General features: G+C 45.9%; 1 protein-coding gene across 1 annotated transcript; it reads left to right on the top strand.

The window, feature by feature from the left end:
- The first annotated feature begins 7,483 nt into the window (after positions 1-7,483).
- Positions 7,484-18,072, top strand: PLK2 (polo like kinase 2). Its single transcript, XM_053300560.1, has 14 exons — positions 7,484-7,894; positions 9,282-9,389; positions 9,564-9,680; positions 9,894-10,023; positions 10,321-10,408; positions 11,147-11,242; positions 12,032-12,230; positions 12,322-12,469; positions 13,383-13,480; positions 14,769-14,892; positions 15,346-15,586; positions 15,685-15,814; positions 15,904-16,014; positions 17,311-18,072. Exons 1-14 carry the CDS (start codon positions 7,619-7,621, stop codon positions 17,500-17,502), a joined length of 2,058 nt encoding a protein of 685 aa, XP_053156535.1. The 5' UTR covers positions 7,484-7,618; the 3' UTR covers positions 17,503-18,072.
- Positions 18,073-18,790: the final 718 nt, after the last annotated feature.

Genomic DNA, 18,790 nt, shown 5'->3' with positions numbered 1-18,790 from the left:
CTCTGCTGCTCAGCTTCCCTATCGAGATCCGCAGGCATTTTAGAGGTTGGCATGGCAAGTTTTTGGCCTGCTGATCCCACAAATGGCCATTGTGCATGCGCATCAGCAAGCTGAGCAGGGGGGAGATCTTACTGGCTCTTAAAGGCATAATCTGCTTTCCTCAGCATGTGCCGCCTCCTGGCCCTAGCGAGCACCAGTTGCCACTGATGGACTCAGAGGGTAATAACTGTTCAAGGTAACAAACTGATTTGGGATAAAAGAGTTTCCAATTCCAGGTGCATGGGGCAATTGCAGATGTGATGTTACCGTTCTCCGTCTTTCTTAAGCCGTGTGCAGAATTGTGCTGAGTTTATACAATTCAATTTTATTCTTGCCTGGGTACATAGACACTGAGGTTATTCACAAAATCAAAAACTGAGTTCTACCTGGGTTTGGGAGCTGTGTGTGCTCCCAATTTTCGGTTGTGTGGAAGCAAGGTGAGAGGAAAACCTGTGTTGACGTGATTGTGTGGACGCAAGTAAGGCAGGAAAGCGACCCAGGTTTCCCTCCTACCTTGCTTCCACACAACCAAAAATTGGGAGGGCACACAGCTCCCAAACCTGGGAAGAACACAGTTTTTGATTGTGTGAATGACCTCAGTTTCTTTTGCAGTGAAACTGACAGGAGAGGCAAAGCAAGTGTGCACTGTTTGATATTTTTTGTTTGTTTATCTCTAGTCCTTACAGAACACTTTGGGGGAAATCTGCTTTGTTACTTTTTGTGCCTTAGCAATTGGCAGCTTTTAAATACTTAAAGCACAAGGAATGTATCTTTCCCTAAGGGAAAAGGGATCTTTCCCCACTTTCTTGTTACACCCCCCTGCCTCCCCCCCCCACATGGTGGCAGTAAACAGATTGTTTTTATTCTTGCTGGAAGTCACAAATGCTGAAATGGGGCCTGTTGGAAGGGACGGATATGCAGCGTCTTGACATAACTCTGGAGATTCATCCATGTATATTTTATGGCCCGATATCTCAATTTGGAAACGAGACTGTAGTTCAGTGGTAGACCATCTGCTTTGCATACAAAAGGTCCCAGGTTTAATTTCTGGCATCTCCAGGTAGGGCTGGGAAAAACTTATGTCTGAAGCCCTGGAGAGCTTCTGCCAGTCAGTGCAGACAATACTAAGCTAGATGGACCAAGGGTCTGACTCTGTATAAAGCAGCTCCCTATGTTCCTGTTTGGTCTTGTGGCAGTTTCCTTTACTAGGGTCTGACTTGGTCCATCTGATAAGAGCCAGCGTGGTGTAGTGGTTAGAGTGCTGGACTAGGACTGGGAAGACCCGAGTTCAAATCCCCATTCAGCCATGAGACTTGCTGGGTGACTCTGGGCCAGTCACTTCTCTCTCAGCCTAACCTACTTCACAGGGTTGTTGTGAAAGAGAAACTCAAGTATGTAGTACACTGCTCTGGGCTCCTTGGAGGAAGAGCGGGAGATAAAATGTAAAATAAAAAATAAAATAATAATAAGGCAGTTTCCTGTGTAATGCACTTCTGTGTGTTTAAAAATAAATATGATAGGAGAGTTAATATTTTATGCAACATTTTGTTGACATCCATGAGCAGTCATAGAACATTTTCTCTGTTAAAACTGTGCCTCGAATTATTCAGCTCCTAAGTAAAAAATATGTGTACCAAGAAACTTATTTGGGAGTCAGTCTGTCTAATTTCATAGAAAACACTTCTAAGGAACTGTTGTTAGAACTGCACTGTTAGCCATAGATTAGACCTGCTACATCTACTAGTAAGTCATAGGGCTAAACTATATGCAGCTGGAGATGTCAGCAATAAATGCAGTGTATCCAGTCTCCGTTTTGGCTTGGAATCAAGACTGGATTAATTACATTTATCTTTCAGTCTTCAGTAGGTCAGCTGTAGGGCTTACTGGGAAAGCTGTATGTTTGGCAGGTATAGCTTGACCAGACATCTCTTTTGACATAACAGGGCTGGTTTGGATGATACTTCGTCCACCAACCAATCACATGGGATGTGTGCGTGCTATGAATGCACATGTCCTCCCAGTCTCCACCCAGTGTGTTGTTAATTGCATAGGACACGGTTTGTCTGAACTGCCCTTCTATGTGCACCACAAATACTAGTTTAAATTAGTATTTGCAGTGCATGTAAATATTGGATGAACTGTTATGCCATCCAGGGGAAGGTGCCCCAGCATGCCAGGGAGGATGTGTGTGTTTAAGGCTGACATACTGTGCAACATTATGCACATGGTGGAAAGTAATGTTTGCGCTCTTGTGCCAGCACAAAAATTGTGCAACTGAAGTTGCATGACAGCGAGGCCATTATATATAATGGCTTCACTGTCGCACAACTGTTTGTGAAACAGTGCAAATATTACATTCCACCATGTGCATAATATTGTGCAGTATGTATGTATGTGTGTATGTATGTAGTTTATAAACAGCCCCATTCAAAGGCTCTGGGTGGTGCACAACTAGTTACAAAAAACATAAAAACAGACCATCTAAAACACACTACTTAAAACAATATAAAAAACAATTTTAACACAATTTAAAACCAATGTATGTATTTGTTTATTCAGCCCAAGGCCAGCATAAATACAAGAAAAAGAAACAACAACAAAAAACAACAACATACAAAACATAAAGCATTAATACCTTCAAATACTGTATACATGACTAATTTCATTCAAATGAAACTGGTTAATCTGAAATGCACAGCCCGGCATCTCGTGCCTCAATCACTGTAAACCGAATCTTGCTTGCTATGAAATTTTTTTTGCTACCTTCCTGTAAACGTACTCTGACTTAGCAGTAAGCAGAAAAAGGACCTTGTCCCCATCAGAATGGCAATTAGAATTGTAATGAATTAATAGAGGGGAGAGAAGCTTTCCCCTTAATTCAGTATAAAATCTACATTTCAGCATCAGATGTTCCATAGTCTCCACTTCACCGTTCTGGCAGGGGCATAATCTTTGATCATAGGCCACTTTCCTGAAGCATCCTTCCACTACCGCTGTATTTAAAACCAATTAAAATACTTAAAAACAATTTAAAAACCTTGGAAGGCCAGTCCAAACAAGTAAGTCTTTTGGGCTCTGTTAAAGGCCAACAGTGAGCCTAAATGGCAGATATCTGCCAGGAGTGCATTTCATAGGCCAGGAGCAGCTACAGAGAAGGCCTGGTTCCGAGTCGACAGCAGATGCACTGGTGGTAACTGGAGATGGACCTCTCCAGATGACCTCAACGTGCGATGGGGATCATACTGAAGAGGGTGCTCTCTAAGAGAGACCTGACCCAAGCCTTTCAGGGCTTTCAGTATACCAAATGAAGGTGTGCATACAGTGTCAATGGTCAGGCTGGTGGATAAAGTATCACCCAAACCAGCCCAGAGAGTCAAAAGTATTAGTAATATGGTCATCATAACCAACAACAAGGTTGTGGCCCAACACTGGGATTTTGAACAGAGCATAGATCTGTTACTCATTCGGCATCCTGCAGGCCATAGTAGGTCTACCACTGCTCCACTGACCATCTATGTCAAGGCCACACAATTTCAGCCCTCTAACTCTTGTGGGACTACAACTCCCATCATTCCCAGCCACAGTGGCCAATAGGCAGGGGTGATAGGAGCTGCAGTCCAGAAGGGCTGAAGCTGTGCACACCTGTTCTATGTGTCTCCTCCCATAACAACCAACACTGTGCCTTATTGTTGCTCTTTGTGCCCCCAAGTTCTAGCGGCTGCAGTGCACACACACATGTACCCTTGTGTCACATCAGTAGGCAATGTGGCAGTCAGTGCAAGGATACTGACGCTATTGTAAGTGCTGAGTACACCAGCCAGTGATGGCTTCTGTCCAATGGGAGTAATCTAAGTAAGCAACACGAGTTTATGTAATTCAGGTGCACAAGCTGGAATTCCCCACTGCTGGAAAGGATAAATGGTTGGAAAGAAATGCCTGTGTGCCTAGTCATCCAGTCGTTCTGAGGGCAGGGAAAACAGGGCAAGGGTTTTTTTTAAACATGTAGGTCCTAGCAAGATCAAGGGCAAATAAGTAGCAATTAGCATGCCACAGTTAGTAATCTGGCTAGTTGGCTGATCCATGGGCTGATATAATTTAGTTTCCCAGGGAAGTGCCTTGCCTTCTCCGACAAGCACAGTTACTATTGTCATATGCCACTAGGGGTCACTTCTGGTTTCTTTTCGCTCCACATTGCTAAACAAACAATTGGCTTCATCCCAGACCTTCAGCAGGTTAACAACCCACTTAGCAACAGCTAGATCTCTTAAACTCAGAGACTGCTGATTGGCAAAGCTTCTGCAGCAAAGGGATAGGATCCAGAAGATCTATCAGGGAGGTTCAATACAAGGACAGCAGACAATGATTCTGATCAGTTTGGCTTCTTGACCGCCACAGTTTGCTGCTATCCCTAGTGTTTTACTACCTGAAGTTTTGACCCCAATTCTAAAGCCCAGTTTTCTTCTAAATGATGAGACTGCTAATTTTGCATGTAGGATTTTAATGGAATGGACGCCACCTACTCTTAATGAAAAAAAGGAGTACCACCTTTTAAAGAAAGGACCACATTTGCTTTGCAAAAAAAGTGCATCCCTTTGCTTGTGATCTTTTTACCAGTTGTCCCCATTTTCCTACTTGGAGGAAAATGGGAATATTCTGTGTGTATTTTTTACCTTTTGGTACAATGCTTTAGAAGAAGCAATCACTGTTGCTCTTCCCTCTCATAATCAAAGAATGGGTGATGGCTGGTCGAAGAGAGTGGCCAGGCTTGCTTTGTCCTTGAATGACCTTGGCTTGATTAGTATAGGGCAGTGATACTATTCTGCCCCTGTCTGTAACCCAGATAACAATCAACGCTGCTCGTTAATTTGGGCCTCTTAAGCCTAGCATGTGTTCACCACATGGATTATTCATTTGAAAGCCATATGGAGAGAAAATTAGGGAACAGAACAAGGGCATCTTCTCTCCCAGCACCTGGGACATTAATCCCTGAGATTTATCTTTTGGTTTTGCAGCTGTTGCCCTTTCTTGGGATTGTGAAGGGCACCTTCAATATACAAACAGAATTCCAGAGGATTCTGGCCTGCAGAGTGTCTATTGTCAAAGCACTGCTCTGGCTCTGTGTGGCCCGTCCAGGCTTAATATCCACCTAGACGCTTTCCACATTGGGATTTTGCATTCCTCTCTCCCTCCCACTAAAATGTAAGGGAGTTCATGTTATTGGCTGACTTGCTGCTAGGAAGAACAAGTAAGTTCAGAGAAGGCACAAAAGATGTAGAAAGAGGAACATCATCTCTCTCTAAAGGAGATTCAAGATGAAATGCTACCTGTTGTTTTTGGAATAAGAGAAATTTTGGGTGGGAGAATTAAGATACAGAGGCCGCAGACTGAGAGGGAGTTAGGGGCACATGGGTGGGGGCCACCTTTTTTTGCATCCAGTATCTTTGAAGTGGTTTTCAAACAGTATTCCCAGAAATCCTAAAGTTTTCTCAAGTAGATCACTAAGAGCAGACAAGCTTTCTTGAAAGACAAGCTTGGTTCTTTCATGTGGAGGAGAGCTGGTATAGCAAGCATGAATTGTCCCCTTTGCTAAGCAGGGTCTGCCTTGGTTTGCATTTCGATGGGTGACTACAGGTGAGTGCTGTAAGATATTCCTCTTAGGGCAGTGGTTCTCAACGTGTGGGTCCCCAGATGTTGCTGAACTACAACTCCCAGCATCCCTAGCCCCATTGGCCTTTGGTTAGGGATGCTGGGAGTTGTAGTTCAGCAACATCTGGGGACCCACACGTTGAGAACCACTGTCTTAGGGGATGGGGCTGTAGCTCAGTGGAAGAGCATCTGCTTTGCATGCAAAAGGTCCCAGATTCACTCCTTGGCCTCTCCAGGTAGGGCTGGGAGAGACTCCTGCCTGAAACCCTGGAAAGCTGCTGCCAGCCAGTGTAGATAATACTGAGCTAGATGGGCTCATGGTCTGACTCAGTATAAGGCGGCTTCCCATGTGATCTTGTGGCAGCAAGCATTGCTTGTCCTCTTTGTTAAGCAGGGTCTGCCCTGGTTTGCATTTAAATGGCGACTACATGTGAGTAGTGTAGGATATTCCTTTTAGGGGATGGGGCTGCTCTGGGAAGAGCATTTGCATGCTTGCATGCAGAAGGTTTCCAAGTTCCCTCCCTGGCATCTTCAGATAGGGCTGAGAGAGACTCCTGCCTGCAACCTTGCAGAAGGTGCTGCCAGTCTGTGTGGACCAGGCCTGCTCAACTTTGCCCCCACCCCAGCTGTTTTTGGACTACAACTCCCATAATCCCCAGCCACAGTGGCCAATAGCCAGGGATTATGGGAGTTGTAGAACAACATCTGCAGGAGGGCTAAAGCTGAGCAGCCCTGGCATGCATGTTGCAAAATACACATGTACTGTATGTGCGTAAGGATGATCCTCACAGTGTAATGATGTTGTTAGGGGCTTCATGCTTTTCCTACACGGCTGAAAAATAACACAATTTATTTTACACCACAACACTGATTTTCATAAGCTGTATTAAAATTTTGTGTAGAAAATTTGTAAAAAATTCTCAAATGAATTAACTCTGGGGTCAGCTTGGCATTTGGAGAAGCAAACCATGTTGCATGCAACAACAACAACAAAGGATTAAAAGTGGGATCAGTACACCTGCAGATGGTCTGAACTGAAGCACATTATGCATGACTCGAATAAGAGGCTAGACTTTCTTAGTACTTCTATGACAGGAAGGCGATGTTTGAGAGTGGGAGGGAGGCAAGCGCTTGTGGGACGCCCTCTACCCATCTTCTGTTGAAAGTGATACATCTTGGCACCAAGCCTCTATGACCAGATCACGCGCAGGTTGGGGTTTTGCCCCGTAGAGGGCGCTGATTCTCTCTAGCGTCAGGCACCGCTAGGGGCGCTACAGGCTAGCTGTTATCCGCTCCGTGGTGGACCTTTTGCGCTGCGGTGTTTTAAAAGACGAGGGAGAGAACGGCCGCGGAGAAGACACGTTGACCCATCTCCCCTAGAGTGGCTTAGATCAACATTTGGGTCGTGTTGGAAACTGGAGAGCAGCGCCCTCGGAGAATAACAAGCCTCTTCCTGCACGTGTCTGCTCGGATGTAAGCCCCTCTGTATTCCTCGAGGCTGATTGTTCCCAAGTAAGCCAAACAGAATTCGGCTAGAAGCGACTGTTGGTGGCCACAAGCTACGGTGTTACTAGCCAGCCAAGCCCTTCCCGCGGAGGCGCTACTCCGCCGCCAGACTCTGGCGGCCCGAACCGGGTCACTGAGCGTTCCGGCTTTGCTGCTTGGACGACATTTCGCCCGCCCCGCTCTCTGAGCCGCGCTCGAGCGCGTATACCTCCACTCTGCTACCAAGCAGCCCTTAGTATTCGGCGGCGGCGGCGGGCACTGGCAGGAACGCTGTGGATTGTGACGTCACTGTTCAGGGCGGGGTCTCTGCCTTCCCTATAAAAAGGAGCCGAACCACCGACCGCCTCGCACAGCGAGTGGTTGGAGCAGCGGCGCTGGGCAGCTGCAGTGGGGGATTTGGCGCTGGGAAGAGCCGGCCGCTGAGGCTATGGATTTACTGAGGACTATCGCGTACCAGCCGGGCAGTATCGGAGCCGGCGGCGGCGGCGGCAGCGGCAGCAGCAGTAGCGGCAAGATGGGCGAGCAGACGCTGGGCAAAGCCTGCAGCGGGGAATCGCGGAGGAAGAAGGTGGTGGCAGCGGCAACCGTGGATCCTGAGCAGCAGCAGCATCACCACCATTCGCACTCGGCCGCTGAGATCTCTCGGATTATTACCGACCCCACTACGGGAAGGAGATATTGCCGCGGCAAGGTGCTAGGAAAGGTAAATGCCCGGCGCAGCTCTGGAGTCGCTCAAGCCTGGATCTTGCAGAGACCGCTCACTAGAGCGCGGAACTGGTTGCAACTTGCAAACGGGGGGCGCCAGCGACCCTAGTCTCTCCCCCTTGGGGGGGGGGGTGAATCACCTTTCTTTCTTTCTCAATGCCGCTTAGCCGTCGGTGTGGCTCTCTGCCAGATCTCTCGTACACTCGTGTATCGCTTCCCCACCGATGCCTCTTCTCTTCTCAATACCCCTTTTCCTCGCGCGCACCCCTCTTTTTTTTTTTTGGCGGCTATCCTTTCTCCTCTTCTCCTCTATCCCTAGCTTCGATTTTCCCACCTCTCATTAGGGTATTTATGCTCTGCAATCCAACCCCTCGTTCTTCTCACCTCGCGACGCGTCTTGTTAACTTGACCTAAGCATTTGTCTGCCTGTCGGGTTCTCGGATCACTGGGGGCGTTTGATGAAGTAGGCTGTTGCCTGTGAAGGCTCGGGGCTGTCATGCACTACTAGCCTGGTGGAGCGCCTTCACACAGCAGACAGAGCTCCTGCACAGATAATTGCTTTTGTGTGGGGCGAAGGGAAGCATGTACGCCATCATGTATGTGCGGGTGTCTGCCTCAGCTGCATGTACGTGCTGTGAAAAGCTCTTGCTAGTGTGTGCCTGTAATCATGCTTTGGGGTGTGTGTGTGAGAGAGGGGGGGATGGGTGGCTGGGAAGTATTTGTGTAGGAAAATGGTCATGTGTGAAGAACATAGGAAGCTGCCATATTCTGAGTCAGACCATTGGTCCATCTAGCTCAGTATTGTCTACACAGACTGGCAGCAGCTTCTCCAAGGTTGCAGGCAGGAGTCTCTCAGCCCTATCTTGGAGATGCCAGGGAGGGAACTTGGAAACCTTCTGCTTTTCCCAGAGCAGCTCCATCTCCTGAGGGGAATCTCTCACCATGCTCACACCTCAAGTCTCCCATTCATATGCAACCAGGGCAGACGATGCTTAGGTTGTGCTTGCTACCACAAGACTTAGCAGGCTAAGTGTGTGTGGGGGGGGGGGGAGAAAGATTGTTGCAGGTCTAACTAGTATCTTTGCAGGCGTTTGCTAGGACTGGCACAGATTTTAATAACTGATGACAGAGGAGGTAGTGAATCCCTTCACATCCTGCCCATGGCATTGTGCTGGCACAGGGATGAAGCTGTGAACTGCACACTCTGTCCCTTGGCTACCCATGCAAATGTTCTATTCCCCAGTGGTTCTTACTCCCTGTCGTGCTCCATTCACAACTGCATCCCTCACAGCTGAGATTCTTCTCTTGGCCGGGACTCTGTCCTCTGACACAGAGGGGCTCTCTTACTTGTCACATCTAATGTGTTTTCTTCTCTGCCTCTCCAGGGCGGCTTTGCAAAGTGTTACGAGATGACGGATCTGACCACGAACAAAGTCTATGCTGCAAAGATCATCCCTCACAGCCGAGTAGCCAAACCTCATCAAAGGGAAAAGGTGTGTGTGTGTGTGTGTTTGGGCCCTAGTGACACTCTGTTCAGGAATCTCTTTATGTGCTTGGATGGCCCTTCCCTCTTCCTGTGGTGGCAAGCTCACATGTAAGCCCTGGCTTCCCACGGTGTGCAGACACAGCAGTCAATAACTCTATTTAAAATTATCCCTTTTTTCCAGATTGATAAAGAGATTGAGCTGCACAGGATGCTAAACCACAGGCACATCGTGCAGTTCTATCACTACTTTGAGGACAAAGAGAACATTTACATTCTCCTGGAGTACTGCAGCCGAAGGGTGAGCATCCATTGGGCAAAATCAGGTATTCACTTACCTGGAATCAGCAGCTAATGTTAAATGGTTAATATGTAAAAGGATCTTCTATAGCTTCTCTAGGCAGTCCTTATTCCTTGCATTGACCTAGATCTTCTTAACCTGTATACTAAATCTTATGGTGGACTCCCACTGAATGACCTTTTTTTGTGTTTTCTTTTCGTTTTCTCCCATTAGTCAATGGCTCATATCTTGAAAGCAAGGAAGGTTTTGACGGCACCGGAAGTGCGATACTACCTCAGGCAGATTGTGTCGGGATTAAAATACCTTCATGAGCAAGAGATCTTGCACAGAGACCTTAAGCTAGGTAAGCCGATGTCTCTGAACACTTGGCATCTATTGAAGCACTGGGCACTGAACATGCAATTCTTTCTCATAGACCTCACTGCTATTAAAGTTGCACTCACGGGGATTAATGGTTAAGTTGATCCTATCTTGCAGTGGAGTCTTGGAATGCTTGAGTAATAGCATTAAGAATTCATTCATTAAAAAAAACCCAAAACCATAGCTATGTGCTGGCTTCCTTTAGACGCAAGTCAGCACTTGCCTATACATCATTACTTTGACTAGGATCTAGCTTGTTTTCTCCTCCTTGTTTCTGTAGGTAATTTCTTTATTAACGATTCCATGGATCTGAAAGTGGGTGACTTTGGGCTGGCAGCAAGGCTGGAACCGCTGGAGCACAGGCGGAGGTAAGAGCCTGGGAAACAGAACTGTCATCCAGCTCCAAGACCACAGTAAAACCGCCTGAGGATTAGAAGTCGTCTTTACATATAGCAATGGGAAATGCTGCCACTCATAACATGTAATTATTCTTGGCCTGTGAGTCAGGCTCTCTGACGACAAGCAATGTGCTTCTCATGGCCTCTTTGCTTCTGTAGTATGCCAAATGAATCGCACACTGGCAGCCTAAGAGTTGGTTCATGATGTCTTTCTCCTACACATGAACAATCCCAACTGTTTCCAGGCATGTCCTCATTTTGGGGTATCTTACTTTAAAGGCTTATACCTTTCCTTTCCATCTAAATGATCATCAGTGTGGCCCATGATGGATTATACAATTCCACACAAAGAGTAAAGTACTGAGTGGGACAGCAGTACAGCTGGCAGCAAGTATCTATAACTCTGGCAGCTAATCGCCCTGGTTCACAGGTGACCTTTCTCTGTGCTATTGTGAATGAACATATGACCAAGAGTGTCTTGGTGCTGCCTGTTGGAGTCCAGGGTCAACATGGAACCTTTCCAATATTCTACTAAGTTACAGCTTCTTGGTCAAACTTTTGCTGACGTTATAAACACACAAACTTGTGATTAAATGGCACAGGTCTCTGAAGTACACTATAAAACATGGGGAAATGTGGGGCTCTGATCGACCTTTTAAAAAAAAAATTCCAACTAAGTTATATATTCCTCATCTGATTATGTTTCAGAACCATCTGTGGCACACCAAACTACCTTTCTCCAGAAGTCCTTAACAAGCAAGGGCACGGCTGTGAATCGGACATATGGGCCTTGGGCTGCGTCATGTGAGTATTTCAAGAATATATGATTGGCCTTCCAGTCCACTGCATGAAGTAATTCTGACTGCTGCTATCCAGCATGGTGTGTCCTTAGTTTAAAACACACATGCTTTCTGCACCAAGTTGTGTCCCACATAATTATAGGAATTGAACAGAACTTCACAGTGATGTATTTTGCAGGACTAGCTTTGCTTACACTGGTTCTGGATGGGGCAAAAACTGATGCAAGGGCCTGAAGCCCAGTGTTCCAACGACTGGATGCCCTCCTGTGCATGCTCAGTGGGGAGCCACTGTTCAGACCTGAAGAGCTGCCTTAGATGGAGTCAGACCATTAGTCCATCTTGCTTGGTAGTCTGTACTCTGACAGCAGTCCTCCAAGGCCTCAGGCATGAGTGCTTCTCAGCCCTGCTACCTGACTGGAGATGTTAGGCACTGAATGTGGCACCTGCATACAAAGCACGTGCTCCACTAGTGACCTTAGCTCTCCCCAAACATACTGTCCATGCTCTGCAGTTATCTGGACCACACTTGCTGGATTCTATGCAGTTTGGACACTTCGTGGTTTTCCTACACCTATGCACAGTCCTGGAATGTACACGACCTTAACTTACCCTCTGCTAAAACCCCTGATACCCAACCAGACTTTTCAGAAGTATTAAGCTGAGGGGAAAGCTTCAATAAGCTGTTGGGTACAGCATCCTTTAAAAGACCGCTTTGTATTTTGGTCTTAAAGTCGGGCTTACTCTTTGCAGAAATGCCAGTAATAACAATGGAACTCTCTTCTCTTCCCAACAGGTATACGATGCTATTGGGAAGGCCACCATTTGAAACGACCAATCTAAAGGAAACTTACCGCTGCATAAGGGAAGCGAGATATTCGTTACCGTCCTCGTTGCTGCCCCCTGCAAAGCACTTGATTGCAAGCATGTTGTCGAAAAACCCTGAAGACCGCCCTAGATTAGACGACATCGTTCGGCATGACTTCTTCCTGCTGGTGGGTAGCATTCTTTCGTGCCTCTTGATTCAAGTTTTTTTTTCCGCCGCCAGTCTGCTGACAGTCGGTTTTGTACATCTTGTTCCCTCAGGGCTTCACTCCAGAGAGGCTTCCAGCTAGCTGTTGTCACACAGTTCCCGACTTCAATTTGTCAAGCCCAGCTAAGAATTTCTTCAAAAAGGCAGCTGCAGCTCTTTTCGGGGGCAAGAAGGAAAAAGCAAGATATTTTGACACACACAGTAAGCATATATTTATCTCTGGGTACAACTTGCCACACAACTACTCTCCTTTTGCTGCTTGGCTGTAACGATATCTTGAAAGCACTCGGGCTTTCTTTCTAGGTCTATGCCAGTAGCAAATGCTATGCTGTTGCCATGTCGAAAGGCTCGGTATGCTAGATAGAGATGCATCTAAACTGTTACAGAGAGCTGCTAAACTTCCATGAGTCATCTCCTAGGATCTTGTGCCAGCTTATCACTGACTTTGAGGTTCTGCTTTGGGTTTGCCTTATGGAGGCTGTTCTCACATGTACCCTAACTCAGGCTAGGGAAGCCCAGCCTGGGTTAGGCTGAACATGAGAACCACCGGAATTGGGCCCGATCCCGGTAAAGCAGTGCCACCTATCCCAGCTGTTAAACCCGGCTTTTAGCCGGGGTTAAAGGCTCAAACAAGCCCTAACCGAGGATCATGTGTTTGCTGAGGCTGTGTTCAGCTCCAGTGGACACAGAGATGGGTGCCTAGAGTGCCCAACTCCTGGAGAAATCCTCTCAGTGCAACGTGCGTGTCACGTGGTGCATTGTGAGAAATCCGGAAGCTAGGACATGACGTTCCAGCCTCTGGAGCTCTGCACTCTGTGGTGCGCCAAGGATAATCTGGGAGTGTGGTCTGCACTCCCAGCAGTATTTATTTTGGTCGTCCTGGGGGGAAGGTGAGTTTGAGCAGCCTCCCACTCTGCCCTTCCGGTTGTGTGAATGGCCCCACTATGTGGTATTCTAGCATGTCCTGGCCTTTGAGGCTGGATGCATGCACACTAAACTGGACCGGGGAGTGCACTGCAGAAAGAGGGATTGCATGATCTGCCAAGGAATACTGCAGACTCTCTGAGTAGTGGGACCCCGGAGTAAATGAAGTTTGCTGTTTCCTCCATTTCAGATCGGCTGGCTAAGGAAGATGAAGAAATATATAAACTTAGACATGACTTGAAAAAGACCTCAATAACCCAGCAGCCCCTGAAACACCGGCCAGAGGAGGTACGTACAGTGTAGCTGTGTGGTAATTGGCATGCTTCTGGAACAGGGAGAACAAAAACGAGTAGCAGGGAAATACTTAAATGCAGTGAGCTTAAACATAATCTTGCGACACTGCAGTTGTAGCCTTTGACATCTGTGCGGGATCTTTTTGCATCCACAACTCATTAGTATAAATCTTCTGGCATCTGTGCTTCCCGCTGCATAATCCATTGAGATGCTGCTGGGTGCTCTTCCTCATTCCTGGTGTAGCTTAAGTTCAGGCTAAAGATGTCATTGAAAACTTCATTGTCTACAACACCCCAAATTGCAGTGATTTGTGCATGGGGATTGTAAGTGTGGATGAGACAGATGAATAAGGGAATAATATTGATGTGACTAGAAAGGCAAATAGAGTGCCATAAGAAGGCGAAAGCTCTCGGCCTAAATGCTTTGGGGGAAAATGAGGAAAGAGTCTCCCCACCCCAGCTCTTCTTTCTCTTTAGTTCTCAACATTCTCTGTCTTTACTGTGGCTAAGGAACAGAATTCCAGTTGGGGCTGTGCAGATAGGAGATCTGATTTCTCAGTGGCTCAGGTTTTAGCCTCCATCCCAAGAGCGTTTCTCCTAATGTGAATGAATGGTTTCCATTCAGTCTAATGGGGGTGGGACAGAAAGTACTGCACTTTGGAATACTGATGGGTTGAAGGCAGAAACCTATACTTTCCCCTGATGCTAGGTTACCTGGAACTTGCTGAAGGGGGGCTATTGTATGCAGTGTACACAATACACCCTTCCTGGGGTTTTGGCAACAATAAAAGCTCTCCCTCAACACACATCCTGCTTGTTGTCATGACTGACAGTTTGCTGGTGAGGAATAATCACCAGGACCCCTTCAGAACTGAAGCAGCCACCTGCTTTGGGGTCCTGAAAACCTAGGAAGCTGTCTTATACCAAGTCAGACCACTGGTCCATCTAGCTTGGTATTGTCTGCACAAGGGGTTCTCAACATCAGGTCCCCAGATGTTTTTGGACTCCCATAATCAACTCCCAGTGGCCTTTGCTTGGTGATTATTGGAGTTGAAAGTCCAATAACATCTGGGGACCCAACGTTGAGAATCCCTGGTCTACACTGACTGGCAGTGGTTCTCCAAAGTTTCAGGCAGGAGTCTCTCCCAGCCCTACCTGGAGCTGCCAGAGATTGAACCTGGAACTCTATGCTTGCAAAGCAGATGCTCTGCCACTGAGCTATTGGGTCCATCCCCTTGGTTGTCTGTCTCTGATAATTACATAGTGCTCTGTCTTCCTTCCAGGAGATCCAGCCTTCCAACACCACTGTAGCCAAACCTGGCATGATAACAGAGACCAAACAAATAGGAGATGCTATCCGAATGATAGTTAGAGGAACCCTGGGAAGCTGCAGCAGCAGCAGTGAATGTAAGTGTAACCTATCTTCTCAGCTTCCGTAAATCCAGTTGACTAGTTTGGCTCTTCAAGTCCACGCTTCAAGCAAACCCTTAGGAAGATGCATGATCCTCTTCCTCTATTCAAACTGGCAGGGCATGTCATCTGGTTTTGCTTGTTTCCTGTTTCAAGGTTATGTCAATGTAAATTACATGGCTCCCCAAAGAACTCTGGAAGTTGCATTTGGGTCCCTAGAAGTCTTGATAGTTTCCCTAGTACCCCTTCCATTCATAAATTTTGTTTAACAGCTGCTTCCTCTTCCAAAGGAACTCTGGGAACTGTAGTTCTGAGTCTGCAGTAGAAATATAAATAGCATGTGTTGTGAACAACCTAAGAATAGATTGAAGCATAATGCTGAGATAGTAAGCCTGTTCAGAAATCATGAACTTATGTGTAAAATGCATCTTTTGCTCTCCTCTTCCATAGGCCTTGAAGATAGTACTATGGGAAGCGTAGCTGATACTGTTGCAAGAGTACTGCGTGGATGTCTAGAGAACATGCCAGAATCTGACCATATTCCCAAAGAACAGCTGACTGCCTCCTTCCAGTGGGTCACAAAATGGGTGGACTACTCCAACAAATATGGCTTCGGCTATCAGCTGTCGGATCACACTGTGGGTGTTCTCTTCAACAATGGTGCACACATGAGCCTCCTTCCAGACAAAAAGTAAGTGGCTTGCTGACAAAAAAACTGAACTGCCACTTGATACTTCCTTCCCTCTTTATCAACATGCTGATCTCCCCACCTGTTTCTTTGTCCTGCAGAACAGTCCATTACTATGCAGAGCTTGGTCAGTGCTCCGTCTTCACTGCTACAGAAGCTCCTGAACAGTTCATCAGTCAAGTGACTGTCTTGAAGTACTTCTCTCATTATATGGAGGAGAACCTCATGGATGTAAGTTGAGTGGACTTGGGACCTTACAGATTTCTTGTGTGGAGATGAACTCTGCTCTGAGCCATACCTTCTTTATTTTTATTTTTTAGGGAGGGGACCTGCCCAGTGTAACTGATGTCCGCAGACCTAGGCTTTACCTTCTTCAGTGGCTAAAATCTGACAAGGCATTAATGATGCTCTTCAATGATGGCACCTTTCAGGTATGGAGGATCTTTGGGGGCTTGTTTTCACTTGCTTCAAAACTTAGGAGGGGCTTGTTTGTAACCAGTGGGCAGTCTCTTTTGAAACTTGCAAGAGTACTGTCTTGCACAGTGCATAAGCAACCTAAAGAACTAATAGTTTTATAAGAAAATTAGACGACTGTATGGAGGATGACTAGTCAGTGGCTGCTAGCCCTGACGGCCAAAAGCACAACTGCCTGTAGATTTAAAAGGGGGAATGTTGTGGCTGTGCTTGTTGTGAATCCTTTCCAAGGCATCTATCATGCTGGTAATGGTGGATGGGGTAGTTGCCTCGATGAGCCCCTTACAATTGGTTAAAACTGAATCATGACCATCTGGTGAACAAGCATCAAATAATGATGCTCTAGATGCAAAAGAACCATGGAGAAAAACATCTTGCTTCTGACATTAAGCATGCCATTGTATTGTGGTTTTCCTGCTAGACTCAGGAACTAGCAAGTCATCATGGAGATGTAAATTGCCAAGACCACGACTCTTGTCCAGTAACCTCCTGCCCTTGCTTAAGAAAGGTTCCAGACATTTGTAGCATGCTGAGCGGCAGTAAATCCCAGGTTTCCTTCCAAATAAGTGTTCATATAATTCTAATCTTAGCCTTAAAGTGACCTTTTTTAGTATCCTCTTGGATGTATAAAGAGAGCCAAATGGAATTCCCTTGATTCTAAGCAGACATAGTTTTGCAGTGCATGTAGACTGCATAACAAAACAAAAACCCTCTGGATTATGCTCCTGGTTGGAATAAGGGGTCTATTCATTCAAACCCAATATACATTGATTGTAAATAGCATGCTTGTCTAGCAATTTCAGAGTGGGTGAACAGTTTTAAATCTTGGTTGATGATTTTTAAGCTCACAACTTCATCCTGAGCTGTATTGATGGCAACCAATGAGCAAAATACTTGCAAAGCAATGCCTAAGATGATGTAAAATACATGTGTGTTTTACATGTATAAAATACATGAGAGCCAGTATGGTGTAGTGGTTAGAGTGCTGGACTAGGACCGGGGAGACCTGAGTTCAAATCCCCATTCAGCCACGATACTAGCTGGGTGGCTCTGGGCCAGTCACTTCTCTCTCAGACTAGCCTACTTCACAGGGCTGTTGTGAAAGAGAAACTTAAGTATGTAGTACACTGCTCTGGGCTCCTTGGAGGAAGAACGGGATATAAATGTAATTAATAATAATAATAATAATAATAATAATAATGTGTTGAGGTTGAAATGAGTGCATTAAGCTGGATGTCTTGATTCTTTGGCAGGTGAACTTCTACCATGATCACACAAAAATAATCATTTGCAGTCAAAATGAGGAGTATCTGCTTACTTACATCAATGAAGACAGGCTATCTACGACATTTCGCTTGACGACACTTCTGATGTCCGGGTGTTCACTGGAGCTAAAGCATCGAATGGAATATGCATTGAATATGCTGTTGCAAAGGTGTAATTAAAAAGAATTCTTCTAAAACCAAAAGAACTTATCTCACTGAAGTCTACAACGGAGGCAGTTGGAATAACTAGTATGTTGATGGATGAGTGAGGAGTAGGGACTGGTACGAACAAATCTCATCTTGTGTGCTGGGCTGGGACCAGACATGAAGCTTACATTCTGCTTGGTTGGATTAATGGTGTGACAAGGAATTCTTTGGAATGTAGCGTTCCTTGCTTCACTCCCTTTTGAGAGATATGAGTAGGACTTGAAGCTCTGCAGCGAACAGTTCTGATGGAGGACTTAAACTGTGAATAACACTTGAGGAATTGGGAGGGAGGGAGAACTCAATGTTGTAGGATAATTGTAAAGGGCAGCTTTGGGGCTGCTTAACTGTGAACTATGGCCATACCCTTTTTCCCCTCCTTATTTCTTCCAAGAACTGATCACATTTGTGGCTGACAAAGTGCATTCCTTGTTAATATTTTTTTATTTATTACAGCCCAAAGTGAAGTATTTATTACACACATTTTTTTGGATCCGTGTTTTTAAATATACATTTGTTGGCAATAAAGAGTGGGGAAAACCTGAAGGGAGTGACTTTAATATGTTTCTTCTGTTGCATGTGCTTGTACTAGTTAAGATTAAATCTTGAGCTTTGAGAAGAGAGGAAAGTTCATTATTCCTTTATAGAGCAAAATGGCTGTTCCTTAATACTGAGATGGAATTGTACATGGCCCTTTACAGCATTAACAAACAGAAGAGTTAGGAACATCTACTGAGTCAGACCATTGGTCCAACTTGCTCAGTATTGTCTACCCAGACCGGCAGTGGCTTCTCCAAGGTTACAGGCAGGAGTCTCAGTCCTATCTTGGAGATGCCAGGGAGGGAAATTGGAACCTTCTGCATGCAGGTGCTCTTCCCAAAGCAGCCCCATCCCCCAAGGGGAATATCTTACAGTGCTCACGTGTAGTCTCTCATTCAAATGCAAACCAGAGTGGACCCTGCTTAGCAAAGGAGACCATTCATGCTTGCTACCAGAAGACCAGCTCTCCTTATAGGTTTCTTAGAGCAGAAACTCCAATCTCAGTTAAGCTACTGATCACCCAATTTTGTGTAGATTGTGCAAATAGGGTGGACACAGTGGCATAACTTGGCTATTAGCTTGTCATTTAACTCAACCAAAAAGGTTGTGGCCCAGAAATCTTTGTGGGCTGCTAAGGCAGATGTTAAAGCTCTTTTTACGGATGAGTTGCAAAATGGCATTTTAAATATTTAACAACATATACCCTGCCTTTTCAATAAAAATA

The sequence above is a fragment of the Hemicordylus capensis genome, chromosome 2, assembly GCF_027244095.1.
Source record: "Hemicordylus capensis ecotype Gifberg chromosome 2, rHemCap1.1.pri, whole genome shotgun sequence".
Lineage (NCBI taxonomy): Eukaryota > Metazoa > Chordata > Lepidosauria > Squamata > Cordylidae > Hemicordylus > Hemicordylus capensis.
Note: the sequence above shows the minus strand (reverse complement) of the source record. Positions and strands in the feature narration are given on the sequence as shown.

Coding starts and splice junctions, on each gene's coding strand:
- PLK2 (XM_053300560.1), top strand. CDS start 7,619: ATGGATTTACTGAGGACTATCGCGTACCAGCCGGGCAGTATCGGAGCC. Junction 9,390..9,563: donor AACCTCATCAAAGGGAAAAG/GTGTGTGTGTGT, acceptor CCTTTTTTCCAG/ATTGATAAAGAGATTGAGCT. Junction 10,409..11,146: donor CCGCTGGAGCACAGGCGGAG/GTAAGAGCCTGG, acceptor ATTATGTTTCAG/AACCATCTGTGGCACACCAA.